The sequence below is a fragment of the Rhagoletis zephyria genome, unplaced genomic scaffold, assembly GCF_001687245.7.
Source record: "Rhagoletis zephyria isolate East Lansing unplaced genomic scaffold, Rhagoletis_zephyria_1.1 Rzeph_scaffold_02161, whole genome shotgun sequence".
In the NCBI taxonomy this organism is placed as follows: domain Eukaryota; kingdom Metazoa; phylum Arthropoda; class Insecta; order Diptera; family Tephritidae; genus Rhagoletis; species Rhagoletis zephyria.
In genome coordinates, this window is record NW_016159245.1 from 8,752 (window position 1) to 27,148 (window position 18,397).

Sequence of the window (18,397 nt, forward strand, 5' to 3'; positions counted from 1 at the left end):
ATATTATCAGCTTATAGTTAAAAATTAAAAAGTATTTTCAAACAAAAATCTTTCGCCTGGCATTCTTATACATATTTCAATTAACTGATGAATTATGTTGAATTTAATTTTTTAAGCACATGGAAACCCCCCCAGTTTTGAAATAAATTATTTTCAAACTCATTTCGATTGATATCCATCTTTTGACAATCCATTTAACTTATTAAATAATTTGAGCTTAATTTCTTAACAGGTGGCATCTTTTTTCGAAAAAGTAAAACCTTCTTGAACACCCCCACCCTGGCCCTTTAATTTGGTATCTAACTTTTGAAAATCGAACGGACGGTGTGGATCTGAGGGCATTGATTAGTAAATAACTTCAGTTTAGTTATTTAACAGGTGGCAACTGTTTTCGAAAAATTGAAACCAGTTTGACCATCTACAGGCCAAGCGCTTTAATTTGACACCCCATTTTTGAAAATCGAACGAACGATACAGATCTTTTATGCTGCACAAAAATGCCTTCGCATATTATATATGTATATAGATAGATATGAAGCTTCCGGGTTGGTCACCAAAGCGTAGAATTTTCTGCTTATACAACACAAGTACTATGTACATGTCTACATTATGGTGGTCCAAATGCATGTCATAAAGTAAAGTCGGAATTTTTATGCTCCCACCCCCTGGGATTGGTCTATATCGAAAAAAGTATACCCCTATTTTTTTTTTTTTAAATCAAAAAATATTTAGAGGTCGCTCAAAGCGCTCAAAGTTTTCCACGTATTTTGTATGGGAAAAAAAGAACTTTTCGTGGAAATGGTATGGAATGCTTGAAAATCGATATTTTCCCATCGGAAAAGTCTGCAATGGGCGGACCAATAAAAAATCGTTAGTATTAACAAATGGTTGAATAAACAATTCGGTATTATTATTGAAAGTCTCCTGGAGAGAACCAATTCCGACTCTACTGTTTTTGGACCACCCTATTGTACATACATATGTAAATAAGGGAATAGATTCCTGAATGATTATTTGTTTTGTAATAAAAAATTATTAAAAATATTTCTTGTTGAATGAATTTATATTCATTATGCACTTTTTGCACTTTGTACGTCTTCAGACCAGCTTCTGCTTTAGCTCTACGTACAAATGGCTCTGAGCATCCCACGAGCCGAACAATAATTCCCGAGAGATTTGGTTTTTTCTTCAGCATGGTTACCACTTTATCCGCTTTGTTACGGTCACAACACCCTTTTTTCCGTCCCGTTACTTTCTTACGAGTAACACTATCATCTGCCTTGAACTGTTTTATTATTATCACATATATTATTTACAAAAATGTTTACAATTGCTTCACGCGTTTTTTGTTCGCTGCTCATATTTACTGTGAAAATTAACCGGTACTGATACGTGTCACGTAACAAAATCTGATATGGTTTTCAAAGCTAACCTGATAAAAAAAAAATATTTTGCATTCCTATTAAAAAAGTAATATTCGAAAATGCATGCACTAATTTCCAGTGACGCACTCCTTAGTCCCGGAAATCATGAAATAGTTCCGGGAATCCCTAAGTAGTCTCGAAAATCTCGAAATAGTCCCGATTCAATTTTCTTTAATCATAAAATATTTAGTATGTAAGTATTTAACCATTTAATAAATACCTTAGTACTTTAGTGAAAGTATTTTGCATCTCCAAAGTACCCGATTACTTTGGACTATAGTATTTAGCGCCTTTACTTTAGCATCTAACAGCTTCTAAATGGCAAAGTATTTTTTACTTTAGTATTTACCAACTCCTTAATACCTAAGCTTTGTTTACTTGAATATTAGACATCTCCAAATATTAAGTATTTGAGTATTTAGTACCCAAACTGGCATACTAAATACAAAAGCGCTCCAGTATGCCCATCATTGCCATGGATACCATATACATATGTATGTGTGTACATACTAAGGCATCTAGTACCGGGATTCGGGATCCCGAACATGTATAGTACCCATAAAAAAATTTTAAGCGAATCGGAGACATGACATAATTTTTTTACGAAATCCGTCCGACTTGTATATGTACATATGTTGTGGCATTCTTATATTACTACACACATATGTATATGTATAAATACTACATGAAAGTGTAAAGATGATCTCTTATTTTTTACTTTTTGTTAAAATTACTTCGACTGCAATATGAATGAATTTCAATTCCGTAGTTTTTAGTTATTCTGTATGTAATTAGCTTTTTAAACTGATATAAATTAAAGATATTTATATTTCTTTGCTTAAAAGCAGAAATTTATTTTTATTTCTAGTATTCGCACTAAAGAAAGACTACAAAACTGGTTCGTTAGCATATATTAATTAATCGATCCCGAAATCCCGGGATTCACAAAATGGTCCGGGATTGGATGCCTTAGTACATAGGTCCTTTTAAGTCCATAAATTTATAAATAATAATAGAGTGGCGCTACATATATGTATGTATTTATGTTAGTGTTTGGCAGAGCTTCTCTTCCTAATTGTGGCGTGCGCCTTGATGTTGTATTTTATGAGACGCTGTTTTTCATGGCAGAAAAATACTCGGTGGTTTGCCATTGTTCGCCGAGGGGCGACCGCCATTAAGAAAAAAACCTTTTTCTATATTTTTTTGCGATGTTGCTTTGACCAGGGCTTGAACCCAAGCCCTGCAGAGTGGAATCGCGCACTGCTAGATTAGTTATTTTGGATCAGCCTAATGTACATACATGTCGCACTCGTACATCTAAATTGAGCTAACTCAAAATTCAGATCGGGCTTGTGTTACGTACAGATTCAACGCAAATAATACAAAACCAGGTAATAGAGGCGGGCTCACCGTTCGTGTCCGGACAACTTTTTATTTGCTCTCAAAACATTTTTGCCGGAGAGGGTGCTGAAGTACGGTTCACCGTTCAATTCGACACATTTTATTTTGTTGTAAATCATCAAGTCGTTCGGACTGAAAATCAAAATCAATTCGATTCGAACAAAGAGTGTTCAGCAAATTTTTCGTCGCGCTCTCAGAGAAACAAAGTGGAAAAGGAACGCATATAATTACTAACAAAAAGTGTTCGGACACGAACGGTGAATCCGCCTTAAGAGTAGTTTTTAGTAAATCTATATAATCATGAAGAAAAAACTATTTGCATTCATGGTTGCCACAATTGGTAACTTTCTACCAAAAGTGGTAACTTTTAAACGGTTTGGTAACATGGTAACTTTTATTTCATTTTGGTAACTTTTCCAACTAAATATCTATTCGCATTACTGGAAAGAAATGAGTTATGTTTTGCATGTGCGTTATTGTTTCAGTGGCAGCACTACCGACACTTCTACAAAATTACTTCGATAAAATTAGAGTCATCTCATATTCGAATACTGGAAATATTTCAATTACAGTGGCAGCAGCAGTGGTGGTGTAGTGGTAAGCAGTGCGCTAGTGATGTGCCGAGTCGAGTCGACTCGAGTTCTGACTCGAGTATTTTAGAAGTACTCACGTACTCGAGTAAGCAAATTATAGTATTCGCATACACAGACTCGAGTACGGGTCTCGAGTACTTATAATTATCAAACACCGAATCAGGTATTTTTGATATATAAATGGCGGTTTAGCGTTAAAAAAAAATATATATGTATATATATTTACCAAATACACCACACAACTAAATTAATTTTAATATCGTTATAGGTATTAATTGCCAAACATGAAAGGAATTTTAAATTCCAAAGGAGTAATTTTATTGTTTATGAACTTTTAAGGTACTGAAGATTTATTTGTTTTAACTCATTATTTACTTTGGATAATTTTTTTTATGACAGACTACTAAGTTCTAGTTCTACTATGATAAATAAAGCAACTGTTATTGAACCCTATATTTATTTAATTTTAATTATTATTTGTAAGTATGTAAGAATTAGATTTCTATGTTTGGATCTACATAAATCGGATATACTATCTTGGAGTTAATAATAATATCATGTTAAATAAAAAGTCGGCATTTCGGTTGGGTGCATGTTCAGCAGTCGAATCTATAACGTATTCGAATACCGAGCTCTGAACTCGAATACTTGATCCGAGTATCTGACTCGAATCCTGACTCGATTCTTTTTTTAATGAGTACCAAAATACTCGAATACCAAAAATAGCCGACTCGGCACATCACTACAGTGCGCGCTTTCACTCATCAGCACCTGGGTTCAAGCCCTGGTCAAAGCAACATCGCAAAAGGTATAGAAAAAGGTTTTTTCTTAACAGCGGTCGTCCCTCGGCAGGCAATGACAAACCTCCGAGTGTATTTCTGCCATGAAAAACAGCTTCTCATAAAAATACAATCGCTGTTCGGAGTAAAACTGTAGGTCCCTCCGCTTTGTGTGACAAATCAAAGCGCACGCCACAAGTCGGAGGAGAGAAGCTCGGCCAAACACTAACATACATATGTGTAAGCGCCAATCTATTATTATTATAGTGGCAGCACCAAGGGCTGCACTTCTAAATCTTTCGAATTTGTGCGATAAATTTTGAATTCTACCATCTCACATTTTAATAGTGGCCATTTGGCAATTTTCGGTGAGATCCATAAATCGTTTTGATTATTCCGGCACAAAAAAAAAATGTCGCGTGCTTTTTACTAGACCCACCTACCGACATGTATTTCGACCCACTGAATTCAAATCTGAGGTCCGTTTGACACGTATACTAAATTATGAAAAAGCGAAAAAATAGCAAAATATGCAATTTTCGCAATTTACTCGAAATTATGTACGAGTCAAACGGACGGTTAAAAACACCCGCAACCTTTTTTTGTGTGCCGGTGCCATTATTCCGTTAGTCGCAAATATCGGCACATTCCGAACGAAAAATGACACTGAAATTGGCACAACTTCGAAACCGGTTTGTCTCCAAACCAAATTTGACAAGGGATGATGGAAAATCATTCCACATTACATCATACTCCTACCCTGTCGGAAACACCAACAACCAAAATGAGAACAACGGCACATGCAACAATTAATTGTAAGAAAAATATTTTCTAATAAAAAAAATTATTATAGATTTAAACTTCTGTGCTAGAACTGGGAGTTCTTGATAAATAATCAAAAATTTACAAATTTTAAAAATATTGAATTTATTAAGCCACAGAAACGGGCTGTAAGTATATACACATTTGTTGTGAAATATACCAGTTTTATTCAGTACATATATTTTTTTCTCAGTGAAGAAGTGAAAATTTTGGTAGTGTATATTGGGTAACTTTTGGTAACTTTTCTGAAGAGATTTTGGTAGAAAAAAATGTTGGTGAGTGGCAACCATGTTTGCATTCACTGGAGGTAAGTCCTAAGCATTGATTTATTGAGTTGATCACACTTTAGATCTAGGTGTGTGATATGTATATTTAAAATTTTTTGGTGCCCAATTTTTGGGGTGCGTGTTGATGTTAAATACAACGTTATAAAAATGGAGAGGCTTAAGGCCGGTCCACATAGAACTTTCCCTTTGGCTTTGTCGTTGGCGTTGGTTTGACAGAACGCACGTTAAAAGTATGCTTGCTACAATGAACGCTTGTCAGCGAATGCTTGGGCCACTAAATTAACATACTAACGACAGATAAATTAATATTTCATATCAATAGTTGCATTAAAACCGATATTTCTTGCCCATACTTGATTAAAAAGGAAAAATATTTCACATAGTTTTATTTATTGTATTATAGTATATCGGCCGCTGTGGTGTAGTGGTAAGCAGTGCGCGCTTCCACTCCGCAACGCCTGGGTTCAAACCCTGGTCAAAGCAACAACGCAAAAAATATAGAAAAAGGTTTTTTCTTAACAGCGGTCGTCCCTCGGAGTCGGCGTAAAACTGTAGGTCCCTCCGCTTTGTGTGACAACATCAAAGCGCACGCCACAAATCGGAGTAGAAGCTCGGCCAAACACTAACATATGTGTAAACGCCAATCTATTATTATTAGTTTTATTTATTTGCAACAGCTGACGAGCGACGCACGCGAAAAGTTGAGAGTTGGCCATCTTTTCGCTTTGTGTTGACGTGAGCGTTGCTGAATTTTGGCTATGCGGACGGCTGCATTTGAATTCATGTGTTCATAGTCAGCGGTTGAAGCGACGCCAACGCCTACGCAACGCCAAAGTTCTATGTGGACGGGCCTTTACAGTTTTATACCGCCTCCGAACGGCAAATGAAATTTGTGAGAAGAGTTTTCAAGGCAAAAGTACACTCGGAAACTTTTTTGTTTTGGATGTTGCTCAGACCTGGAATGGTACCCAGGCACTACCGGGTGGACGCACCTCTAGCAACTCGGCGGCCGTATTGAATATGTACACTAAAGTAGTTTCCAACACTACTTTAGTGTTCCTAACTCAGCATTAAATCTAGAATAAACACCTAAGTCACCATTAAATCTAGAATAAATGTTTTATTCATTAATATTAGAATGTTTTTGACGCAGATACGTATGTACATGATTAAATAGGAATGGGTTTGATTTCAGTTGCTGCTTTTGTAGTAAAAAGGATGATGCAATCAAGGCTGCCAATTGCCTTTAGGTACGAGGGGATAAAAAAAGTGCCAAATAGAAAAATAAAAGTGCTAAATAAAATATAATTCTTTTTAATTAAAAGAAGATTATATCTTTCTTTCACATTTAGCAATCAAATAAGTACAATGTTTTTAATACAAAAGTAAATACAATACCAAAACATAAAATATAAACAATTTATTTTTAATATTTTTATTGAGCTTTGTACCACGATTGTTTATTAGGAAAAATTGAAAAAGCAGCAAAGTCTAAGCGGTAGAAGTTATAGCACTATTTCGGAGATCACCACATCTCCTCATCAGACTTCTTTTTTCTAGACTTCAGCAGGGATCGAACCTGCGTATTCGATGTTCAAAGTCAGAAGCGTTAACCACTGAGCTATGTACACCCGTAAACTTGTTGCTAATTCATTTTTTTTTTATTCAACCAACTACTATCAAGTGCAGCTGATTTGCCGCTATTTAAACTCGACAGCGTGGTTGTTGTTGTCAATTCTATACATCCATTTGCTTATTTGCTTTTTTGTATAGTTTCAGGCAGGCTCTTCCTAAACTATGTATTTGTCAATGTTGACAAAAATATAAACAAGTTGCATTAACCTTAGAAACTAGGAAATGTTTGTTGGTGAAAAAGTAGTACACCTGACGGATTTCACAAAAGGTTTTGAAATATTAATTTTTTCAAAAGTGCCAGTTTGCTCCCTGTCCCAAATTGAAAAATTACGTGTAAAATAGGGCCAAAAATTGCACGAATTGAGCCAAATTGGCAGGACTGTATGCAATAGTGTTATTTGTTGTAACATATAATTAGTATGTATATGCGCATAATGAGGCGATATGCTTGGAATTTAGTTCAAAAAGGACTCGTTTTTATTTACAGATATATGTAATTTCAAAATACAAAAGGATTTTAGGAAAATTTTAGAATTCTAAATGCAATTGAAATGCTAAATTGATTAAAAAGGGGCTAGATTCCGCTCCAAATACTAATCTGGTCCCACAGCATTGCGCCATTCACACGACGATCAATGCTTTTTAGACTAGCCCTTTGGCCGTCAACCGATACGTTTAAATAAGAAGCTCTAATCTGTAGCCTGCAGTGCACAAATTTTAATAGCGCTTTTGTTATTCTATTGGTTTGGAGGAATCGGAACTAATTTGTGGTTTTAGCGTATAGTGCTATATGTACATACATAAGTATCACGTACATATTACTCGTAAAGAGTCAGCATTGTTGCCTTAAAAAGTAGTTGTTAGTTATTTGCTTGAACAACACAAAAAACTTTTCCCTTCACTACGAATCTAAATATTCAGAATTACCACTTTTCCCACAGACTACTTGCGAAATCTACAATCACTTTATGTAATGCAAAAAATTTCATTCGCTGATATACATGCTTAGGTACATACATATATACATACACGTGTACATATGTAAGTATGTGCCCAGTACGGAAAATATCGATGTTCAACCAGTTTTTTACCCACTACAACTAGTTGAAGATCTGAATTTCTTCCTTGGAACGAACTGTTGACTTTAACATGGCGATGTCCTAGGCATCAGTTAATTATCAGACTCTGCATTAGATTTCAACTACTTTAAAATGCATTTGGCTTAAAGCACTTCAAAGGCAATATTTTACGCTGAAATAGTTAATTGCCCCCAGTTAGATGTTTTTCAACTAATATTGAATTATTTGCATCAAAAGTGTAAGCATTTGGTTTATCTCAATGAGGCTGCTAGGTGATTATACATCAATTTGAAGTTAGTTGCTAAATAAGTAGAAATAAATTAATTTTTCTGAGGTAATAGATTGAGCTATGCCGTACTGGGTGCATACTAGGGATGTTAAACCCGGGATCCCGGCCCTTTTTAAGTGCCAAAAATCCCGGTATTAATTGCCAAGAACCCCGGGATTTTCGAGATTTGCAATTTACAAAGGTGGCAATAATAGAAACACCTTATGATGATCAGTTTTTGCTATATTTCTTTTGTTTATTTAATATTTAATATATTTTTATAAATGTCTAGCTAATTATTTATACATACACATAACACCGAGAGAGGCAATGTTACACACACAAAAAATCAATATATTTGCGAAGCCATGGGCCAAATATATGCAGTAAAATTGCTTTTTGAGTTTTTCTCTCGGTCAGGATTTATTAAAAGGACTGAAAATTTAATAATATGAGTAGTTCAGAAAATGGTTTAAAAAATTTATTGCTATGTGTAGAAAAACAGTATGGGTAACAAATTAAAGAGCAAATTCTGTAGAGAAAGAACAGATTAAATTTTTTGGCGCATAAGATATTGAAAATGTCCTTAAAAGTTTTGTTCCTGGATATCGTTGAAATTTTGAAATATTTATTTCGAAAAATTATATTTTAAGAACTAATATAAATTCGACAATGTCCTCGAATATAGTCCTTCAAACTTTATTAGCATAGAAATATAAAATTGCTTAAAATGGTATTTCAACAACTGTTCGTCCTTGTGAACCCAAAAAAAAATTTTTTTTTAAATCCTACAGAATTTTTTCTTTCTTTCCATTTTAGTTCTACATTGCACTGAATTTTTTTAATAATTTTTAGAATGTATCTTGTCTTTGAAAATATAAAGTTCTAATGAAAAAGGATAAAACTAAAAACGCAATTTTACCATATTTGGCCCATAGTGTCGTGAGTATATTCATTTCAATTTTTTGGTTTCAACCTGTTTCAATCTTTTTACTCAGAATTTTTAGAAAAATTCTAGATACGCATTAAATTACAGGACAATTAATTGTAAGTTTCAAATGACTATAAGTAACATTGATTTTTTATAATTTTTTTGCTGGCGGTGTCACGCATTTTCTTCTATACAAAGTATGTTTGACAATTTGTTTATATGAATTTGTTTATTTAAAAAATCCCAAAAATCAGCGGTATTTTGTAACTGCATAAAACTTCCATTTTACCCTACTTTAATTTAATGGGTTATAAAACTGCGTACATCACATTTTTCTAAAAATGATGAGTAAAAAATTTTAAATTTTGGCACAATTTTTTGCATTTTCATAATTTTTGTACAAATTTTGAAATGCGCATTTAAATGCAGTTAAATATATGTAAAATGAGGTTGCCTTTTTTAAAAAAAGTAAATATAAATTAAAGAAAAGAAATATAGACTAAACTGGTTGAAATAAGGTGTTTCTGCTACTAGCTCTTTTCGACATGCCTTAAGTTACTTTATCAGATATGTACACCCTAAAGTATTGTTAAGGGCGTATAAATTTAATTACTGTCTTTTGTTTTGTTACTAATGAAATATTTTTCAACCTAAATAATAAAGTAGGTTTCAAACCCATTTATTTATTATATGGTAGGACAGCTTCTCAAACTATATGAATGCAATTTTTTCATGTTAAGTTGTTGGAAAATAATGAATATGGCTCATTCCATCTCAAATCACCCAGGCCAGGGGAAAGTGAATTTAAGTTTGCGATAAAACTCGCAGGGATTGTTCCTTGAACAATTTAAGGAGATACGTATTTTTTCTTTTTGCTCAGAAATGCGAATTTTTCAAATAATGAATTGTTTTCTTTTTGAGTACGATCGCTTCTTTTATTGTCTCTTAATAGCAAATTTTGATGAAATCGTTTATAACTGCCGCAAAAAAGCAAGGATTTTAACGATTTTTTTTTTAAATTGCAGATATTGATCTACTGAATCGATCTAGTGAACTAAATATCAGTAATTGTTTATTAATAATTAATTATTGTTTATAAATAAAATAAAAATTTTTTTTCAAATTAATTTTTTTCAAATTGTCACATCTTTTTTTTCTCTCAAACTTTTTTGTCTATTGGGGAATAGTATAAACTATTTTCAGTACGAGTAGCAATATCCTAAAATTCGTCATTTTCGAGTTATGATTTTTTTTCTGAAAATGCACTTATATGATGCTAGCAGATTTTCGTGCCAGTTGAGGGCACAAAAATTGTGGCCCATTATGACAAAATTTCCTTGCTGGAAATTTTTTGAGGCTGCCCGATCAGAGCCAAAAGTTTTTCCCAATTGGGCTCTAATTTCGGCCCAATTGGGCCCAATTAGCGATTTGCCCAATCTACCGAAGATTTCCCCAACCAGTGCTCACAATTTGCTCAAAGTGAACATGCATACGCAATTAAAACATTTTTATCGATAAAATCACACATACACACATCAAAATTCCCTACGAAAAAAAATATTTTTTAATTTTTTTCTTGAAAATTTTCCACATACAAATTTTTTGATAAAAAAAATTAGTTTTTGAAAATATGCCATTTCAAAAAAAAAATTGGAAAAAATCACAATGGTAGCTCTGAGTATTGCGCAATATTTAAGTATAATGTTATGGGGTGCACTCTACAATAATTTGAGTTATGAATTTTTTTTTACACCGAAGTTGAGTAAAATGAGTACATTACCAATTTACAAATTTTTTAAACTTTTTTAGAATTTTTTTGAATATGCAGCTTTATAGCCCATTAAATTTTAGTATAATAAAGTGGAAGTTGTAAGCGATTGCAAAACTGCCGTTAATTTTTTTTTATCTTCTTTGAAAACGGTTTTAGGCATTTTCATCGATAAGGAAAAAGTGCAAGAAGCCGTGAGCATAAACAATATTAAAAATCAACGCAATTTTGCAGTAGCTTAACACTTGCACTTTATTATACTCAAATTTAATGGGCTACAAAATTCCATACTCAAAAAAATTCTAAACAAAATTTTATTTTTTTTTTTAATTGTAATGTACTCATTTTACTCAACTTCGGTGTAAAAAAAATTCATAACTCAAATTATTGTAGAGTGCACCCCATAACATTATACTTAAATATTGCGCAATACTCAGAGCTACCATTGTGATTTTTTCCAATTTTTTTTTGAAATGGCATATTTTCAAAAATAATTTTTTTTATCAAAAAATTTTTTGGTATGTGGAAAATTTTTTAAGAAAAAAATTAAAAAATATTTTTTTTCCTAGGGAATTTTGATGTGTGTTTGTGTGATTTTATCGATAAAAACGTTTTAATTGCGTATGCATGTTCACTTTGAGCAAATTGTGAGCACTGGTTGGGGAAATCTTCGGTAGATTGGGCAAATCGCTAATTGGGCCAAAATTAGAGCCCAATTGGGAAAAACTTTTGGCTCTGATCGGGCAACCTCAAAAAATTTCCAGCAAGGAAATTTTGTCATAATGGGCAACAATTTTTGTGCCCTCAACTGGCACGAAAATCTGCTAGCATCATATAAGTGCATTTTCAGAAAAAAAATCATAACTCGAAAATGACGAATTTTAGCTTATTGCTACTCGTACTGAAAATAGTTTATACTATTCCCCAATAGACAAAAAAGTTAGAGAAAAAAAGATGTGGCAATTTGAAAAAATCAATTTGAAAAAAAAATTTTTTTTTTGTTTATAAACAATAATTATACAGTATCGGTCATATCTATAGCACGCCGTTTCGAAGTGATATTGTGTGCAACTTATGCTTATTTGTTTATTTTTGAGAATTTTCAATTAAAATACAGTTCTTTCTCTAACAAACCCCATATAAACCCAAGTTTAACAATTTGTAGAAAACTTCAAAAAAGTGCAACAAATTTTCAACTAAGTTTCAAACTTTTTTCTCGGAAGTGTTAGAATTTTTTTGAGTACACAGTTTTTTAGCCCCTGCAATTTTAGTCTGATAATGTGCAAGTTTCAAGTGACTGAAAGTTACCGTTGATTTTTTAGAATTTTTTTCGCCAAAGGTGTTGCGGTTTTCATCCATATACAAATAAATTGAGTTTATTCATTATATTATTCTTAAAAATAAATAAATAAACATAAGTTGCACACAATATCACTTTGAAATGGCGTGCTATAGATATGACCGATACTGTATATTAATAAACAATTACTGATGTTTAGTTCACTAGATCGATTCAGTAGATCAATATCTGCAATTAAAAAAAAAATCGTTAAAATCCTTGCTTTTTTGCGGCAGTTATAAACGATTTCATCAAAAGTTGCTATTAAGAGAGAAAAAAAGAAGCGTTCGTACTCAAAAAGAAAAAAATTCTTTATTTGAAAAATTCGCATTTCTGAGCAAAAAGAAAAAATACGTATCTCCTTAAATTGTTCAAGGAACAATCCCTGCGAGTTTTATCGCAAACTTAAATTCACTTTCCCCCGGCCTGGGTGATTTGAGATGGAATGAGCCATATATATATTTTTTTTTTTATATGGGAGTTGAAGTCGGTTTTTTTTTGCTAAAAATTACTTGTTTTAATTTAAAAATTCTATCGTTGTCTTAATCCACCTAATATTAATAATGAAACAAGATTTGTAGTACAGAAAATGATGACGAATATTCAGTAGTTGAAGCACGATAAAGCTACAAGTATGGTTCATAAGGATGCCTTAATTTAAACAGAAAGCAAATGGTTTGTCTTCTTTAATTTATGTTGAACTGAATATTTATACTGCTGTTTTATATTTTCATTTGTTTACCCCGAACGACGTCGGGTGCTCTGCTAGTTTAATAATATACAAAGTTATTATAAAATTGCAATTTATGTGAAAACGCCATCAAAGTTTGATCAATTCATACAGTTTTTATAATTTTTAAGCAAAAAAACACAACCGACTCCAATTCTCATATCAAAAATTAGGAGTACCGTTAATTTTTTCATGACGAAATGATCCGGTGTAAACCAAATTAATATGGGACCACCTGTGGGACACTACCTTTCCGATAGAAAAAGAATTATCGAAATCGGTTGACGTGGTCCAAAGTTATGCGGTAACATACATAAATAAATAAAATAAAAATAAACTTTTTCACATGCAACGCTTTTATAAATGGACCAAAAAGCGGAAAATAATATTTCTCAGTCCCACAGAATTTGTTTTGATAACTTTTGATTTTGAAATTTTAGCAAAAGTCATTATAAACAATTAGTGACACTGAAAACGAAAAACGTGGAGCGCATGCAGTACAAAGCATTCGATTTCATTGACAATAGTCAAACTACATAACATTCTATAGCGAAAGTACAAATTTGAGATCGATTTTAAGCGGTCGTTATTCATATGCCTAGATACATACATATGTTACTTTTCATATCAATTCAAGTGTATTACATGCGCCCCACGCTTTTCATTTTCAATGTCATTAATTGTTTATAATGACTTTTGCTAAAATTTCAAAATCAAAAGTTATCAAAACAAATTCTGTGGGACTGAGAAATATTATTTTCTGCTTTTTAGTCCATTTATAAAAGCGTTGCATGTGAAAAAGTTTATTTTTATTTTATTTATTTATGTATGTTACCGCATAACTTTGGACCACGTCAACCGATTTCGATAATTCTTTTTCTATCGGAAAGGTAGTGTCCCACAGGTGGTCCCATATTAATTTGGTTTACACCGGATCATTTCGTCATGAAAAAATTAACGGTACTCCTAATTTTTGATATGAGAATTGGAGTCGGTTGTGTTTTTTTGCTTAAAAATTATAAAAACTGTATGAATTGATCAAACTTTGATGGCGTTTTCACATAAATTGCAATTTTATAATAACTTTGTATATTATTAAACTAGCAGAGCACCCGACGTCGTTCGGGGTAAACAAATGAAAATATAAAACAGCAGTATAAATATTCAGTTCAACATAAATTAAAGAAGACAAACCATTTGCTTTCTGTTTAAATTAAGGCATCCTTATGAACCATACTTGTAGCTTTATCGTGCTTCAACTACTGAATATTCGTCATCATTTTCTGTACTACAAATCTTGTTTCATTATTAATATTAGGTGGATTAAGACAACGATAGAATTTTTAAATTAAAACAAGTAATTTTTAGCAAAAAAAAACCGACTTCAACTCCCATATAAAAAAAAAAATATATATATGGCTCATTCCATCTCAAATCACCCAGGCCGGGGGAAAGTGAATTTAAGTTTGCGATAAAACTCGCAGGGATTGTTCCTTGAACAATTTAAGGAGATACGTATTTTTTCTTTTTGCTCAGAAATGCGAATTTTTCAAATAAAGAATTTTTTTCTTTTTGAGTACGAACGCTTCTTTTTTTCTCTCTTAATAGCAACTTTTGATGAAATCGTTTATAACTGCCGCAAAAAAGCAAGGATTTTAACGATTTTTTTTTTAATTGCAGATATTGATCTACTGAATCGATCTAGTGAACTAAACATCAGTAATTGTTTATTAATATACAGTATCGGTCATATCTATAGCACGCCATTTCAAAGTGATATTGTGTGCAACTTATGTTTATTTATTTATTTTTAAGAATAATATAATGAATAAACTCAATTTATTTGTATATGGATGAAAACCGCAACACCTTTGGCGAAAAAAATTCTAAAAAATCAACGGTAACTTTCAGTCACTTGAAACTTGCACATTATCAGACTAAAATTGCAGGGGCTAAAAAACTGTGTACTCAAAAAAATTCTAACACTTCCGAGAAAAAAGTTTGAAACTTAGTTGAAAATTTGTTGCACTTTTTTGAAGTTTTCTACAAATTGTTAAACTTGGGTTTATATGGGGTTTGTTAGAGAAAGAACTGTATTTTAATTGAAAATTCTCAAAAATAAACAAATAAGCATAAGTTGCACACAATATCACTTCGAAACGGCGTGCTATAGATATGACCGATACTGTATAATTATTGTTTATAAACAAAAAAAAAATTTTTTTTTCAAATTGATTTTTTCAAATTGCCACATCTTTTTTTCTCTAACTTTTTTGTCTATTGGGGAATAGTATAAACTATTTTCAGTACGAGTAGCAATAAGCTAAAATTCGTCATTTTCGAGTTATGATTTTTTTTCTGAAAATGCACTTATATGATGCTAGCAGATTTTCGTGCCAGTTGAGGGCACAAAAATTGTTGCCAATTATGACAAAATTTCCTTGCTGGAAATTTTTTGAGGTTGCCCGATCAGAGCCAAAAGTTTTTCCCAATTGGGCTCTAATTTTGGCCCAATTCGGCCCAATTAGCGATTTGCCCAATCTACCGAAGATTTCCCCAACCAGTGCTCACAATTTGCTCAAAGTGAACATGCATACGCAATTAAAACGTTTTTATCGATAAAATCACACATACACACATCAAAATTCCCTAGGAAAAAAAATATTTTTTAATTTTTTTCTTAAAAAATTTTCCACATACCAAAAAATTTTTTGATAAAAAAAATTATTTTTGAAAATATGCCATTTCAAAAAAAAATTGGAAAAAATCACAATGGTAGCTCTGAGTATTGCGCAATATTTAAGTATAATGTTATGGGGTGCACTCTACAATAATTTGAGTTATGAATTTTTTTTTACACCGAAGTTGAGTAAAATAAGTAAAAAATAAAATAAAATTTTGTTTAGAATTTTTATGAGTATGGAATTTTGTAGCCCATTAAATTTGAGTATAATAAAGTGCAAGTGTTAAGCTACTGCAAAATTGCGTTGATTTTTAATATTGTTTATGCTCACGGCTTCTTGCACTTTTTCCTTATCGATGAAAATGCCTAAAACCGTTTTCAAAGAATTTAAAAAAAATTAACGGCAGTTTTGCAAGCGCTTAAAACTTCCACTTTATTATACTAAAATTTAATGGGCTATAAAGCTGCATATTCAAAAAAATTCTAAAAAAGTTTAAAAAATTTGTAAATTGGTAATGTACTAATTTTACTCAACTTCGGTGTAAAAAAAAATTCATAACTCAAATTATTGTAGAGTGCACCCCATAACATTATACTTAAATATTGCGCAATACTCAGAGCTACCATTGTGATTTTTTCCAATTTTTTTTTTGAAATGGCATGTTTTCAAAAACTAATTTTTTTTATCAAAAAATTTGTATGTGGAAAATTTTTCAAGAAAAAAATTAAAAAATATTTTTTTTCGTAGGGAATTTTGATGTGTGTATGTGTGATTTTATCGATAAAAACGTTTTAATTGCGTATGCATGTTCACTTTGAGCAAATTGTGAGCACTGGTTGGGGAAATCTTCGGTAGATTGGGCAAATCGCTAATTGGGCCCCAATTGGGCCAAAATTAGAGCCCAATTGGGAAAAACTTTTGGCTCTGATCGGGCAACCTCAAAAAATTTCCAGCAAGGAAATTTTGTCATAATGGGCAACAATTTTTGTGCCCTCAACTGGCACGAAAATCTGCTAGCATCATATAAGTGCATTTTCAGAAAAAAAATCATAACTCGAAAATGACGAATTTTAGCATATTGCTACTCGTACTGAAAATAGTTTATACTATTCCCCAATAGACAAAAAAGTTTAAGAGAAAAAAAGATGTGGCAATTTGAAAATAATCAATTTGAAAAAAAATTTTTTTTTGTTTATAAACAATAATTAATTATTAATAAACAATTACTGATGTTTAGTTCACTAGATCGATTCAGTAGATCAATATCTGCGATTTAAAAAAAAATCGTTAAAATCCTTGCTTTTTGCGGCAGTTATAAACGATTTCATCAAAAGTTGCTATTAAGAGAGAAAAAAAGAAGCGTTCGTACTCAAAAAGAAAAAAATTCATTATTTGAAAAATTCGCATTTCTGAGCAAAAAAAAAATACGTATCTCTTTAAATTGTGCAAGGAACAATCCCTGCGAGTTTCATCGCAAACTTAAATTCACTTTCCCCCGGCCTGGGTGATTTGAGATGGAATGAGCCATATCTAAATCCCGGGATTGTATAAACGATAACCCGAAAATCCCGGGATCGCAAAAATCGAAAAAATTAACATCCCTAGTACATATATACAAGATACTACTCGTATATACATACATATAAACATTTGGTGCGTATATGAGACATTCTTTTTCATATCGGACACCAAGTTTTGGCGTTACACTTTCGATTGGCTTCAAATTTTTTGTATGGGTCCTATACATGAAATTAGCTAACACATATTTTTATACCCGAGCGCACTTGTGCACAAGGGTATATTAACTTTGTTCACATAACGATTGCTTGTAACAGCCGAAACGAATCGAGCTAGATATAGACAAATGTATACATAAATGCTCAGAATGAATAGAGAAGTCCATTAAGCCATGTCTGTCTGTCCGTCCGTCTGTCCATCTGTCCGTCCGTCCGTGTACACGATAACTCGATCGAAAATTTAGACGAAATTTGGTATGTAGGTTTCCATTTATCCAAGGTAGGTTGGTATTGAAAATGGACGGAATCGGACTGTAACCACGTCCACTTCCCATATAACGGTAATTTTCAGAAATACGAAAACAGCGATATTTTGGTAACAACTGAAGATTATTCACTCAAATTTGATACTTACAATAATTTTTTGACGAAAAATAAGAATATTATAAATTTTTAAAAATGGGCGTGGCCACGCCCACTTATGGTTACATGGTTACATGTGTATATCTTGGTACCCGCTGAACCAATATTTTCCAATCTTCGCTCAGTTTTTGGCCTTGGTACAACATACCAAATGGCCGAAAATTTTCAAAATCGGACAATAACCACGCCCACATCCCTTATAACGGTAATTTAGAGAAATACAAAATCTTCGATAAATCAGTAAATATTAAAGCTAATTTATTTAAAATTGGTGCTTGCCACAATTCTTTACCAAGAAATACGTTTATGATAAAATTTTGGAAAATGGACGAAGCGGCAGAATATCGCTTCTTTAACAACATTTGTTCCACAACTTTTTTAATCCAAGAATATTCTAGAAATGGCCGTGACTATACTGAAACCAAAGGTTATAAATTAAGACTTTATTGTGAATTTCTCCAGAATATCTAGATGGATTGAAAAGTTGTGGAACAAATA

At 32.3% G+C, this 18,397-nt stretch overlaps 1 protein-coding gene and 1 long non-coding RNA gene across 2 annotated transcripts in view; one reads left to right on the plus strand and one right to left on the minus strand.

Annotated features, from left to right (window-relative positions):
- Positions 1–253: 253 nt before the first annotated feature.
- On the minus strand, positions 254–17,664 carry LOC108366132 (uncharacterized). Its single transcript, XR_001848050.1, has 3 exons — positions 17,503–17,664; positions 3,335–3,341; positions 254–263 (listed from the first exon to the last, which is right to left on the minus strand). It is a non-coding gene; the product is annotated as an uncharacterized LOC108366132 (long non-coding RNA).
- LOC108366131 (putative transporter SVOPL) overlaps positions 2,207–18,397 on the plus strand; it is a 56,073-nt gene continuing 39,882 nt past the window's right edge. The window contains exons 1-2 of the mRNA XM_017620440.1: positions 2,207–2,211; positions 10,983–10,990. Coding sequence (XP_017475929.1) covers positions 10,987–10,990 — 4 coding nt within the window. The 5' untranslated portion in view covers positions 2,207–2,211; positions 10,983–10,986. The remainder of the gene's footprint in view (positions 2,212–10,982; positions 10,991–18,397) is intronic.